The sequence below is a fragment of the Crotalus tigris genome, unplaced genomic scaffold, assembly GCF_016545835.1.
Source record: "Crotalus tigris isolate CLP2741 ecotype Arizona unplaced genomic scaffold, ASM1654583v1 scf7180000018101.4720394464:4744507, whole genome shotgun sequence".
NCBI classification, from domain to species: Eukaryota; Metazoa; Chordata; class Lepidosauria; order Squamata; family Viperidae; genus Crotalus; species Crotalus tigris.
The window spans coordinates 1,195,715-1,210,196 of record NW_024096823.1 but is presented as its reverse complement, the minus strand read 5'-3'; the positions used below and the strand labels follow the sequence as shown (position 1 = coordinate 1,210,196).

At 41.2% G+C, this 14,482-nt stretch overlaps 1 protein-coding gene across 3 annotated transcripts in view; it reads left to right on the top strand.

The window, feature by feature from the left end:
- LOC120309983 (cyclic AMP-dependent transcription factor ATF-7) overlaps positions 1 to 14,482 on the top strand; it is a 136,305-nt gene that overhangs the window by 109,616 nt on the left and 12,207 nt on the right. For 2 of the 3 annotated variants that reach the window (XR_005557234.1, XM_039347799.1), the window contains exons 4-9: positions 1,083 to 1,201; positions 6,707 to 6,841; positions 10,185 to 10,342; positions 11,067 to 11,166; positions 12,809 to 12,922; positions 14,178 to 14,330. Coding sequence is in view for 2 of the 3 variants with exons in the window: in XM_039347799.1 (XP_039203733.1) it covers positions 1,083 to 1,201; positions 6,707 to 6,841; positions 10,185 to 10,342; positions 11,067 to 11,166; positions 12,809 to 12,922; positions 14,178 to 14,330 (779 nt within the window). In the remaining variant the exon portion in view is untranslated. The remainder of the gene's footprint in view (positions 1 to 1,082; positions 1,202 to 6,706; positions 6,842 to 10,184; positions 10,343 to 11,066; positions 11,167 to 12,808; positions 12,923 to 14,177; positions 14,331 to 14,482) is intronic. The other variant, XM_039347800.1, reaches the window with a different exon arrangement.

Genomic DNA, 14,482 nt, shown 5'->3' with positions numbered 1-14,482 from the left:
AAGCAGTCGACTACTGAGGTACCACCGTAAATGTAAATGCTGTAAGTAAATCTAAAACAGGCATGCAGAAGCAGAAATGAAAAAGCTGACGTTAGTGTTAGCCAATATGCTTTTTAAAATAAATATATATAATATAATAAATATTGCCCCTTCAGTGGCTTTTCTGCATCTAGCAAAAATCTAGGTTTTGTAAATTGGGAAAGAGAAATGGCTCTCTTCTTTTCTAGACCATCGATATGATGCAGCTGGAAAGGAAGAGCAAGTGGGAGGAAGAGATTCTGAGAGGGATAAGAGCAGAAGTTCCCCACAGAGATAGACCTGCATATTCTCTCCCCTCCCTTCCTTAATAGGATAAGGGATTGAAGCGCTTTATAGAGGGGGTTGTTCTTTGGATGACTCACTGTTTGGATAGGATTCTAGTAAGATAGAGATTCTTTATTCTTCCCTCATTCTTCTTGATATTTTTAGAAACATCTATACATGCACACTGAGGCATCTTCCTGAGATCCTCTGAAGCAGAACATCATATCCCAGCACCATCCAGAGCAGTACATGTCTTGGGCTTTCATATGCTCGCTCCTACTGTAAGATCTCCCCCTTCTATTATGATATAGCCAATCTGTATTCCCTATTTCTACGCTGTCCTGCTCTTATCTTTTAAAATGCCTTCATTCGTTCTCCCTTCAGCCCCTCCTAATTCCTACTGCATTAGAGTCCTCCAAAACTGCAATTCGTTTATATGTATGTTTTCCTATCTCTGTTACAGATTCAATATCACATATCATTGCAAAATACATAGAATTATGCTTTATATTAATACATGGATGAAACACTTTCTGCCCAATGCGCTCTGCACAGGACAGGATGATGGTGATGAGGAGGAGGAGGAGGAAGAAGAAGAAACAACACACACACGGACATAACTATCTGAATAATGGAATCCACTCTTTCTAGCATGATAACTGCATTTTTAATTTATAGCTGTGCTGTAAATTTATATCCTGGCTGCACATTCTGTGGGATGAATCATGGACTTCAATAGCATATTTCTTACTGTCTTTTTCCTCTTCTTTGCCAAACAGATCAAACCCCAACACCAACACGTTTTCTTAAGAATTGTGAGGAAGTTGGTCTCTTCAACGAGTTGGCAAGCTCATTTGAACATGAATTCAAGAAAGCCTCAGAAGATGATGAGAAAAAGGCAAGAGGCAAAGTTCTTTGTTCTTACTAAATTAAAATGTTGAGCAACCTGAGGGTCCTCATCTGTATCAAGAAATACTGCCAGCTCGGGGAGAATTTAGGTTTTGATTGGCAAGACCACACTTAACCAGGGAGAGGGTAGGGTGCAGCAAACAAGGCAAAGTTGGTGAGTTTTGTCATGCATGTAAAATTGTGCTTAAAAGTATGTGAATTCTTTTTAATGTTTGATATGTCTGCATATATATAACTTAAAACATCTGTTTTCCACACATGTCCTAAAAATAGAAAAAAAGAGAACTCAATTAAACAAATGAGTTGAAAACATTATACTTGTTTCTTTATTAAGGAAAATGATCCAAAGCTAGATATTTGTCCATGGCAGTGGCCCCCAACCTTTCCGGCTTTGTGGACCAGCACGGGGGTGGGGGAGACGGAATGGTTCCACACAAGTGGTGTGTGCACAAATGGAGCTGCATGCGCACTTGCCCACTGCTTCCCCACAATCCACTTCCGGACAAGCCACACCCCAGTAGTGGACCGCAGCCTGGAGGCTGAGGACCCCTGGTCTGTGGGGTAGTTATGGGCATCCCTAGAGTGAAACCCATTGCACTTCTGCTCCATGACCTACGTTGCCAGTTTGTTTCCAGGTCCATTGCAAGGCTCTGGTTTTGTCCTTTAAAGCAGCAGTCCCCAACCTTTGTAGCTTGGCGGCCTGGCAGGGGAAGAGTGGTGTGCAAGCAGTGGGCCAGCGCACACACGTGTACAGCTCAACTTGGGTAAGTCGTGAGCCAGTGTGCATGCAACACAGCTCAACTTGTGCAAGTTGAGCTGCACGCGTGTGTGCACATGTACCCCCTGTCACTCGCGCAGGTTGGGCTGCGTGCATACGCACCAACACACTGCTCGCATGGCCCAGTTGCAAATAGGCCGTGGCCTGGTGGTGGGCCACAGCCCAGGGGTTGGCGGACCCCTGCTTCAAAGCCCTACATGGCATAGGATCAGGGTATTTGAGGGACCACTTCTTCCCAGTCACTTCTACCCACCCCATCAGGGCAGGCAGGCAGGGCATGTTACAAGTCTTGTGTGCTAAGAAGTTCCATCTGACGGGACCAGGAGCTGAGGCGAGAATAGCCCCAACCATCTTGGCCTTCCAGAGATATCTCAAGATATGTTTTTTTCCAGCAGACCTGGAGATCCCTTATGTTCAGGAGCTTGCAAAATGGCTTTATCTTCGTCTGGGTTTTTAAACAATCTCCTATGTTACATATGTGTTCCTTATTCATAGGGTTATTTTAAGATGTATTTTTATTGTTTTGCTGTTAGTATACCCTGCCCAGTCACATTTGTGAGATGGGCAGCTATATACATTTGATAAATCAAGAAATAAATTAAATAACCCAAGAAGGGCTTTTAGGAAAAGTTTAACAAAGGAAAAGATTGCATACAGTTAACAATGAAGACGAGCTAAAATTAATTTCTTTCCACATATGGCTTCATACAATGCCATTGGTGTTCCCTTATTTGCTCAAAACTTTTCCAAAATACCAGAAACTCTAGACACGAATCGCTGGGCAACACAATCCCATCAGAGTTTTCCGTAAGGTCAGAATTTTCAGTCTCTCTAATTCTCTGAGGGGAGAACTTGATCAATTATTTTGACTAACAATAATATGTATAATTAGTATTATTAACTTTTAACAATGTATGGTAGTCATTGCTTACTGACCATTCATTCAACAACCCTCTAAAGTTGAATGAATGGTATTTACGATCAATATACAAAGTTCTGGCTGTCACAGTGCCCCAGAGTCATGTGATCACAATTTAGGCACTTGACGATTCGCTTATACTTATGACAATTGCAGCATCTCACAGTCACATAAACAACATTTGTGTCTCAGTAGCAAAGTCAATGGGGAAGCCAGCAGGGGAGGTTATAAGTCACAGTCACATGAGATCTTTGCTTAACAATCCTCACAGTCATCATCTCCACTTAGTGACCAACATGTCAGGGTTACAACCCTTGTCAGCAACCAGGACTCCTGGGCCTGTCCTGGCTAAGTGATATAGTCATGTGATAATTATTCTTTATGACCACATCGCTTTCCCAATTGTTGTAACCTAAGAATTAGCTATATGTGAAAAGCTCACTTGAGTTTACTATAATTACTAGATAGAAATACCATTTATTGTAGTTATGTAGTCATTTATTGAAATCACTAGCTAGATACATGTGTATTGTTTTTTGGATAACAGTATGCCACGGTCATTTTCTGGGATATTGTTCCAAGTTCCCAATCTACTCTAGAGCTCTAGAATTTTCTGGTGGCCTCCAGATTAACACCAATGAGGTCCTAACTAATCTATAGCTTTCTGAAGATCGGCCAAGATCTGCTGGATGTTGCCATCTGCTATAACACTCCATCTTAGGCCTTTGTTTGATTTAAGATGAAATCTAAAAGAGAGGGGGGGAAATTTTATTGCCTCGGTGCTTTTTCAAGCTTTGTATCCCAGCTGTAGTTAAAGTCAGATTTCACAGAACATCCTGTTAGAACAGTAATGAAAGAAAAATAGATTTCATGAATTCATACTTTAATACAGGGGTGTCAAACTGCCAGCCCACGGGCCAGATGCGTCATGCCAAAACCACGCCCACCCTATTGCCGGCAATGGAAAAAAATCACGATATGTCGCGACACATCACGTGACGTTGCGAGTTTGACACCCCTGTTTTAATACGACAGTTTTCCCCAAAGCATTGGAAGGGGATGCTTGGCTAGAACACATATACCTATATTTTATTTTTCATATTTTTCTTTATGAAATCATCTGTATCTTATTCTGCTCTTAGGAAAGGTATCCAAACGCTGCTTGCATGAGTTTGCATTTTCCCTCCCTCTTTCTCTAATAAACCTTAAAGCAGGGAGCATTCAAATTGAATTATTTATTAAATAAAAATTTAAAATAGGATTAGGCCAGACAGAACAAGAAACTAAGCAACCCTTGATCTTTTTTTATGTCTCATATTATACTTTTTAATATACAGTAAATAAACAGCCACGGGTTTCTTAACGAAATCCTTATCTTGCCTACTAAATTGCTGCATTGCTGTTCTCACTGAGCAATTCCTTTATGCTGTCTGGGTTCCTTGTCTTTTAAAAATTGTGTGGCAGCCTGGAATCTTAATTTTAGCTTTTAATTTGAAATTTTATGGCCCAACACTTTATGTGTTTAGATCACCCATAGTCCTATTGCTGGGCTTTTTAAAATAGCTACCACTGCGACTCTTAATTTGGAGGAGTTTATCTCCCCTTCCTCCTAGTTAAATATATGACTCAGCCTTAATATTTCTAACCTCTGCAAGAGCCTGCAGCAGTTCCAAGCCTGGTTAGTTTCAGGCAGGCTGAAGGAATTACTCCTCCAAGAATAGAGCTGCCTGGATTGTTAATTCCAGCTGGTTTCCTATTTAGAAAACTTGGCAGATTTTGCCCGCCACATTCATGGGATGCTTTAAACACTTGGCTAAATCGAGTCCAGTTGCTAGTGATAGTTTTACTTTGCGGATGTATGAAAATTGATGGGGGAGGAGGGTGTTGTTCCTTCTGGGTAGTTCCAGCTAAGAAATGTTGATGATCTTTGTAGTTGAAAAAGGTTGGGGTATTTCCAGACGGATGGGTGACTCATCTCCTGGGTCAGGACGAGTCATATGGAGAAGTTCCACCTTCATTTACTCCTCAGCGCTGAGACCTCTTTTTTAAACCCTACAGGCCCAATCCTTGTTTTTAGTCTTTATGCCATATGAAAAGGGTTGATGGCTGAGGAATTCTGGGAGTTGAAGTCCACAAATCTTAAAGTTGCCAAGGTTGAGGACCCCGGTTGGAGAGGGTTGAACAGGAACATACTAGGCCTGAGTTAAGCAAATAAGAGGCTAAAGGAGAAACAACCAGGAGATGGCGAAGTCAGACATTCAGCATGTAATCTGACAGTTTATGTATGAGGTGACTAGGCTGAACCCAAGGGAAGGGTCAAGAGTGTGATTATTTGGAGTCCCTTCGCGCCCACAAGAGATCCAGATCCAGCCCTCCTTGAATTCCATTGAATCTTCATCTACCGCCAGTTTGCCTTGACTGCTAGTAGTTCAGATTCTTGTTTAGCAATAGCATGGAATAAACTTGTACTGATTTGAACCACCCCAGTTTCTGATTTCTTGCGCCTGGCAGTTTTTATTACAATATAGAAGAGGGTACTAAAGAAACATTTAACTGAAGATTATGCACAAAAAATAGCCAGCAGAAGACCAAGGAGGAGACAATTAGCAGACTGCTAAGCAAAGAAGGAAAGAAAGATGATCTAATTAATTGTTACCCTGATTGCCCCTATTGGCTTTCTTTGGTAGCCGCTAAAAGCAGTTTTCTGCCTTGAATACATCGAAGACTAGCTTGTTCATGCTGACCGGCCTTTTCCCTCCCGCAGCTCATTATACCTTCTTTTATCACCTTGGCAAACTCCATCAAAGGCCTCGAGGAGATACTAGGCCGCTTTTGATTGCTTCAAGACTATTTAATGTGCCAGTTCTCTTTCTGCTCTGCTGTGCACGAACCGTACCTCTGATATTGCCATTTCTTCCTGCTGTACTCCAGTACTGGCCCAGTGATCTACGATCATAGCAGGCTGTTGTTCACAAAATTGGAAAAGGCCACGCTGAGCTGTTGAAATGGAAATAGGTGTGGTGGCATGCTGCCAGGCTCAGGCATATGGTTAGGTTTTATTACAATGGCCTGGTCATAGGTTTGTAATAACTTATATGGCTCTCTCGTTGGCTTTTGATAAATCAAGCAGTAATTCAAAAGTGACTTATATAGAGGATTCCAGCACTTCTGTGAATGAGTGTTTTTTTGTGACCTGCAGGCCTTCCAGCTTTATTTTTATATTAGCAAAGTTTTACAAGAAAAAAAAAGGTCGCCTATATAGTGTTGTGTACACGATCTCCAAAATACTGCCTTTCTGCTTTAATAGGGTTTTAGGGTCTGAGCAATTTAGACAGACAACTAAGCTGACATTATTGTTGGAGAAGAATAGCAGATGTCCTTGGTGGGGAAAAAACGTTGTTTGCATAACCTGCACTGCATTGTTTCAGCTAAAGGGCCACCATAAGAGCACATATTGAGTAAATATAACATGTAGAACAGCCCAGCGCATGTATTCTGGATAGAGAGAAGTTCCCTGATGATGGGCTCCAGCACGATCCCGAAAGCGTGGAAGAATAAATCTTTGGATTCTGGTGACCGACTCAGATTGGTTCCTGTAGTCTTTAGTATATTAGCTTTTCTGGGCTAAACAGCCATATTAGTACCGGAAAAGCAGGATACAAAGTGCCACAAGTATGGGTAGTCATGTTTCTAGACTTTTCTAACTATGCTTGTGGATGGTGAGCGTGCAAAAACCTGCAAACACATTGCAGGAGCTTTGGGCACTATGCTAAAACCTGTATTTTGTGTTTCCACAGTGTTCTGGACCTCTAGATATGTCTCTTCCCTCTACCCCAGACATCAAAATCAAAGAGGAAGAGCCTGTCGAAGTTGATTCTTCTCCTCCAGACAGCCCCATAGGGAGCCCACAGTCACCACAGGCTAAGGAGAAGGTGAGCTTTCAGGAAGTACAGATAATCCTCAAATTACAACCACAGCTGAGCCCAAAATTTATTTTGCTAAGTTAGAAATTTGTTAAGTGAGTTTTGCCCCATTTTTACGACTTTTCTTGCCACATTTGTTAAGAGAACCACTTCAGTTGTTAAATTAGTTACACCGTTGTTATAGTGAATCTGGCTTCTCCCTTAACTTTTCTTGCCAGGTAACAAAAAGGGATCACATGACCTCGGGACAGTGCAACCGTCATAAATATGAACCAGTTGCCAAGCATCAGAATGTAAATCACCTGACCCTGAGGATGCTGCAACGGTCATAAGTGTGAAAAATGGTCATAAGTCGCTTTTTTCAATGACATTGTAACTTTGAACAGTCACTAAATGAATTGTTGCAAGTCAAGGATTACCTGTATTATTTTAATCTGCTTTTAATGGCTTTTGCTTATTCTGGGAAAGATGTCCTTTGCATAAAAATAAAAGCAGAACTAGCTTTCTTATTACATCTGATAATAGTAACATAGAGACAAGAGATTCAGAAGTATTAGTCAGTTTAATCCTACAAATATGGGTTTGCTGCTGGACTTGCTACCCATTTTCTGATTCTTGGACATGCCGGTGTAAGAACTGGCAGTTTCATGCCAGGGACAGATGCATGAAAACTGCTGAAATAATTTAAATTATCACCACTCCAGTGTCTTTCTCTATGCAGCCCTTTCTTGGCTTCATGTCTGCTGGCAATTCCATCTTCCTAGTGATGGATCTCAACCAAATCATAAAGCAGGAAAGAGCTCAGAAGAATGAAATGAATTTATGGAAACATGGCTTATCGCTGCTCCTGAAGTTCTTGCTACTAGAGAAAAACATTGGGATTGGATTTGAATTTTATTGAACATCATTTTGCATTGCAAATAGTTCTTAAATTTTGCTCGGAGTTCAAATTGCCTATTATCATCTACCAATATGCCTGCAGATCACATTAATCCATGTTTTTCCATACCATTGCACTACTTTGTGAGGTACCTGATAGGGTTAACATGATTTTGGTGCAAACCTACTAAACGCTATAAATAAATAAATCTGTTTGATTCATTTCTTAAACCAAGCAATCCTTGTAATAAGTGCTGTAGATTCCTGTCTTGAGAAGATTTAGAACTTTTGTCTTTTGATAAAATTGGGATTTTTGAAACTACATTAATGCAATATTTATAGGCTTCAGCCCTATCAAATATTTGGACTAAGCAGGGTATTATTTGTTCGGCATTAAGAAAAAGGGGTGTTTTTGTATTTTTTCATGCCCTGTTTCTATGTTTTCATCAATAATAATCAGTAATATGATATATAATATAATTAGCTAGAATAGAATAGAATAGAATAGAATAGAATAGAATAGAATAGAATAGAATAGAATAGAATAGAATAGAATAGAATAGAGCTGGAAGGGACCTTGGAGGTCTTCTAGTCCAGCCCCCTGCTCAAGCAGGAGAACCTATACCATCTCAGGCAAGTGACTGTCTAGCCCACGGGTCAGCAACCTGTGGCTCCGGAGCTGCATGTGGCTCTTTGAGCCTTCTTCTGCGGCTCCCAGCCTCCTCTGCCATTTGCAGGGAAACAGAGACACAGAGAGACACTTGTGCTTCCCTTTTCTTTCTCTCTCTCTCTCTCTCTTTCTCTGTGTGTGTGTGTGTGTAAAAAAGAGTGGCCTCACCATGTTCTCCGACAAGCTGACAAGCTTATTGGGTGGGGCTCCTGCCTTGGCTGCATCTCTGCAGGAAGGGCAGGAGAGAGCCAGCCTGTTGGAGAACAGCTTGAAGCCAGCTTGCCAGGTGAGCAGAAGATCAGAGAGAGGGAGGGGGGGAAAGAGAGGAAAGAGTGAGAGAAAGAGAGAGGGAGAGGAGACAGAGAGGGAGAGAGAGAAAAAAAGAAGGGGGGAGAGGAGAGAGAGGGAGAGAGAGAGAAAAAAAGAGGGAGAGAGAAAAAGAGAGACGGGAGAGAGAAAAAGAAAGGGAAAGGGAGAGAAAGAGAAAGAGAGGGAGAGGAAAGAGAGAGAGAACTCATGCACAGCAGCCTCTATTTCTTTTTAATTAAACTCTTCAATCAAGCTCCTCCCCCTTGCGTGTATGCACAGGTTTTGCGGCTCCCAGTGTTTTCTTTTCTCTGGGAAATGGGTCCAAGCGGCTTTTTGAATGTTTAAGGTTGCAGACCCCTGATTTAGCCTCATCTTAAAAATCTTCACTGATGGAGCGCCTGCAATTTCTGAAGGCAAGCTGTTCCACTGGTTCATTGTCCTCACTGTCAGGAAGTTTCTCCTTAATTCCAGGTTGCTTTTCTCTTTGATCAGTTTCCAACCATTGTTTCTTGTCCTGCCCTTTGGTGCTTTGGTGAATAACGTGACCCCCTCTTCTTTGTGGCAACCCCTCAAATACTAGAATACTGCTTTCATGTCTCCCCTATTTCTTCTTTTCTTTAGATTAGCCAAACCCAAGTCCTACAGCTGTTCTTTGTATGTTTTAGTCTTCAGGCCTTTGATCATCTTAGTTACTCTTCTCTGAATTTTTTTCCAAATTCTCAACATCTTTTTTATGATATGGTGAACAAAATTGGCTGCAGTATTCCAGGTGTGGTCTTACTAGGGTTTTATAAAGCGGCACTAATACTTCATGCGATCTTGATTCTATGCCTCTGTTATACAACCCAGGATTGTATTAGCTTTTTTGGCTGCTACTGCACACTGCTGGCTCATAGTCAAGTGATCGTCCACTAGGACTCCAAGGTCCCTCTCACAATTACTGTTTTTAAGCCAGGTCTCGCCTAATCTGTATTTGTGCCTTTGATTTTTCCTGCCTAAATGTAAAACTTTGCTTTTCTCCACACTGAAACTCATTTTGTTGGATAGGGCCCATTGTTCAAGTTTCTCAAGATCTTTTTGGGTCCTGAGTTTGTCTTCTGGGGTGTTGACTACTCCTGCCAGTTTGGTGTCATCTGCAAATTTGATGAGTTCCCCTTCAATTCCCTCATCTAAGTCATTGATGAAGATATTGAAGAGTACTGGGCCTAAGACGGAACCTTGTGGTACCCCACTGCTTACTTCTCTCCATGTGGATGTAGTGCCATTGAGGACCACTCGTTGACTACGGTTTGCCAGCCAGCTACAGATCCATCTGGTGATGATGTTGTCTATTCCACCTTTTTCTAGCTTACCAAGGAGTAGGTTGTGCTGTACTTTATCAAATGCCTTACTGAAATCTAAGCTAACCAATAGGATAATAAAACAAAAATTAATAGCATTCCGCAAGGATAGTGGGTGATGGGATCTGTCACTGACTGTCTGCATTTCTCTTAGGAGAATGCTTCAAAGCCTATTATCATTTCTACGCCTACACCAACTATTGTACGTCCTGGATCTCTGCCACTGCACTTGGGATATGACCCCTTGCATCCAACTCTCCCTTCTCCAACCTCAGTCATCACCCAGGCTCCACCTTCCAACAGACAGCTCGGGTAAGTAGAAATTTCAGGGGAAGAGAAAGCATCCTAAGCAGATTAGCACTGAGCAGTTAATCAGGTAGAATTTTCTTCTGCAAATGTCCTGATATCAAATCTTACAGAGTACGGTAGTGGAATATATAAGTGCCCAAGAACAGCCATGAGGGAAGAAAACATACCCTAGGATTTTGACAACTGGTTTCATCATAGTTAAATGTTTTAATTATTACTGCCGCCCCAATTCAATTTTGAGATGGATTGGGAGACGAAGCTGGCTTTAGTTATCATAGTCTTTGCTTAGCGGCTGCCACATTTAGCAACTGTTCACATTCATGATGGTAATGAAAAAGTAACTTGGCAACCAGCCTTCATATTTACAACCTTTACAGCTCCTTATGTAAAGGAAAAGAAAATTGAAATGAGATCATAAAATCATGAAGTTTCACTTAGCAACGACTTCGCTTAATGGCCAGGCTGCTCAATATGAAGTAGTGTATTAGTTTAGAAGCAACTGTAGCTTTGCAATCCATGTTTACTCTGTCAATTAAAAAGTTAGATTAAGAAATTAGTTTGTTGTCCATTGGTTAGAGCACCAATGGAGAATTTGGAGAAGGGATGGGTTCCATGAATCAAAAGAGAATCATGTGCGACCAGGATTGATTGGAGAGAGAGTTCACTTCCCTGCAAATTGGACTGAAGTTTGTTTGACGCAGTTTCTTTTGCTTGAAATCTTTTCCAGGTCGCCTACCAGTTCTCTACCACTTGTCATGCACCTTGTGAATGGACAGACTATGCCTGTCCTTCCTGGCCCACCCGTTCAGATGCCTTCTGTCATATCGGTAATGAAAGCTTCCAGCATGGCTGATTTTGATAAAGGAAGGGACAGTTTTTCCCCTTTGCAGAGCATATGGGGCACTTTAATTTGCAAAATTGACATCTCCCTCTACTTCTCTGCATGAGATAAGCCTATGTTGGAGTAGAGGACATAGGGGTGATGAAAGCCACTGCCTGTGAGGGTAGCAGTGCCTGCCAACCAAGTCATTGGTCAGGAAGGCTCAGGCTGAATCCTTCTATGAACAGATGGCTGGCCCTGTTGGTTCTGGGGCTGGGAATGGCAGGCTTTCTGATTAGCTAGCTTTGTGCTTGAAACTATTCAAGCTTGCAGAGAACATGTCAGCTTTTCCAAGCCAGGAAAAACTCCCTCCCTGGCCTCTTCGGGGCATGAAATGGTTATTTAGCTTTTATTTCTGCATATGGATTTGACAAACATGAGTACCTTCTGGTGCATCTTGTATTATTTCTGATGTTGCATGCAAATCAAGTGTCTGCTTGTTTGTGCAGTAAATTTTCATTGACTTTAAGTGTTTAGAAAGTTTCTGCCACAATGAAAACAGGTCAACTCCAATAAATTGGAAAGGCTAATTTGTTAGGACAAGTAGAAGAAATCTCTCTATGTTCCTGGTGGGGAAGTTTGCAAATGACTGCCTTTTCTCCAGGATGTATCAGTAATACTTTGTGAATTCTAATTAGCTACATGGTATCTTCTTCCCCAATTGTTCTGAAAGTAAATAATATCATAAAATGGGGGGAAATGTCAAAGAACCTTACAGAGGATAACAAATCAGTCAGAAGTTTTACTCCTTATGATAAAAATGTAATTCTGAGCATGCCCTCCTCTAAAAATGTCAGGCTTCTGTACTTTGTTTCTGGCTTATTTTTATCCCTTCAACAACTTGAAAAATGTGTTACCTGAAAGATGACAATTGTCTTGAATGTTGCTCAATGAAGCGCTCCCCCTTCTAGTTCAAAACTAAGGGTTTAATCATTTTAGCATGATTGATCTCCAGATGTCTTTCTTTTAAAACAATATTTAGGCCTAGTTCAATAATTTAGGCCTAGGCAACCTTGGCTCTTTTATGACTCGTGGACTTCAACTCCCAGGATTCCTGAGCCAGCCATGCTGAGGGGAAAGGGAGAGGTTTCCAAGCTGAGCCATGCTGGCTCAGGAATTCTGGGAGTTGAAGTCTATAAAAGAGCCAAGCTTGCCTATCCCTGGCCGTTATCTGGAGCCAGAATCTTCCTTATGATCCACAGATTGCTAGCAATTCCCAATTTCAAGATAAGAATCATTTGAGAGCTAGCATTATGCTACAGTTTTTAGGTGACCATTGAGAATTTGCACATGGACACCTAAAATCAAATGAGAATATTTGGGACAATCATAAAAAAAGAGAGAGGATTTGGCTGTTGTAGCAATATAGTATGGCTCAGAGAAAGTGAACTGGCCAGCAATTCTCCTCCTGCCTCCTGTTTCTTCCTCTTCTGTTCAGCCTAGTTAATCGGCTGAAAATTTGTGGGTTTCATGCAAACACCAATGGTGAGATTTTTATGAGGCTTTTTTTTCTCCTTTTCATTGTGTTATAAGTAAAAAAAAAAAAAAACAAAACCTGAGGTGCTTCTTCCTCCTCCTCCAATATATAGCTGGCAAGGCCAATGCCCATGGTGCCAAACATTCCTGGTATTCCTGGTCCCCCGGTTATCAGCAGCGGCTCAATTTCACCATCAGGCTTTCCAGGACACTCTGAAGCTAAAATGGTGAGCTCCTGTTTCTATTGCGTTGTTCACAAGATTGCTCCTTTTAAAGAATCGAACGAGAGAGATGCACGCACCAAGATGCACTGCAGATTTCAAAAACATTTTTCTATCATTCTAGTCTTGAAAGCATGGCTGGCTGGGGCATTCTTCTGGGAGGTGAAGTCATTATATCTTTAAAAGTGCCCAAGATTGAGAAACACTGCTTTAAAGAAACCTCATCTTGTAAAAACTGCTTTAGGTTGTTGTATCATTTTTCAGAAATAAGTCTTAGTCTCTTTTACCATCACCACTTGTACAATTTACAGACTTGAAGAACTAGATCCAAAATTGCTAAAGTTCACAGTGGGTTTTTTTGTTTTTGTTTTTTAATAGTGTTCCCTTGCCAAATACAATAAATCTGCTTTTGAAATTCCCTCACGGGTTCAAAAGCAACTTGGTGTATGGCAGCCTTCCCCAACCTGGAGCTTTCCAGACATGTTGGAATTGCGAACCCCAAAATTCCCATCCACAGAGGCTGATATATGGCAGTAGAAGGGGAGGTACTCTGCCAAAACCACTATAAAATCCTTTACAGGGTACAAAACTGATCAGAGTTCCTTGAATTCTGGCTTGGGGTTACAAAGACTATAGCCGTAAAAGTGTAGACATGTCCAAATACAGTATATTAAGAATAGATATTAACTTACATCTGAGCAAATATCACATTCCTGTATTTTTTCAGGCTAGACCACCTTTACAGCAACAGAATATTTTATTCTAACTTACAGGCATATCCTTTTGATAGTTTTATAATCTCTCTCTTTTAAGTGTCTTCCATTTGACCAAGTTATTTTGAGACTAACACACACATTCCTTGGAAGGAAAATGAAGTAAAATGTAATAAGAATCCCAATGTTTTACTAGAAAAATTCCAGCTGTCTGAAAATTTTATGGTGACTTATTTCTTAATTGTATTGGAAAGGGATAATTCCTGTTTAAACATTCCATATTAATGAGAGCTTCTCTTGAAAAAAAGAGAGAGCGAAAGAGAGAGATTTTTTCAAATTTTCTTAGCAAAAAGAATTCCCAGTCACGTGTAAAGTTTTTACATCCATTAATTCTAGGGACATAAATGTGAACCTCTAGCTAACAGCATGTCAGGTTTACTGGCCCTTGTCTTCAAAAGTCTGCCTCTTTTTAGCAAACCCCGAATATGTGTTAAAAACATCAACAGAGTTGGGCCTCTCAGTATTTGTTTTGTCTTCATCCCATGCAGAGGCTAAAAGCCAGCCTGACACAAGGAGTTACTTCCTCACTGAACGGCAGCAGCATGATGGTGGGATCAGCGAGCACAATGGTGACTTCCCATCCTGAACAGGGTCAGATACTTATCCAGCACCCTGATGCGCCTTCTCCAGCCCAGCCCCAGGTTGGTTAAGAGCCAAATTGGATTAAGTAAGGATTCACGAAACGGAAGTGGGACTGCAATACATCTCATTCTTTCTCAGCTGGCAGGTCATCGGCTAAAGGAAAGAGCCCAAATTTAGGAAAGCTGCCTGGAAATTTGTAAAGCCACTTGCT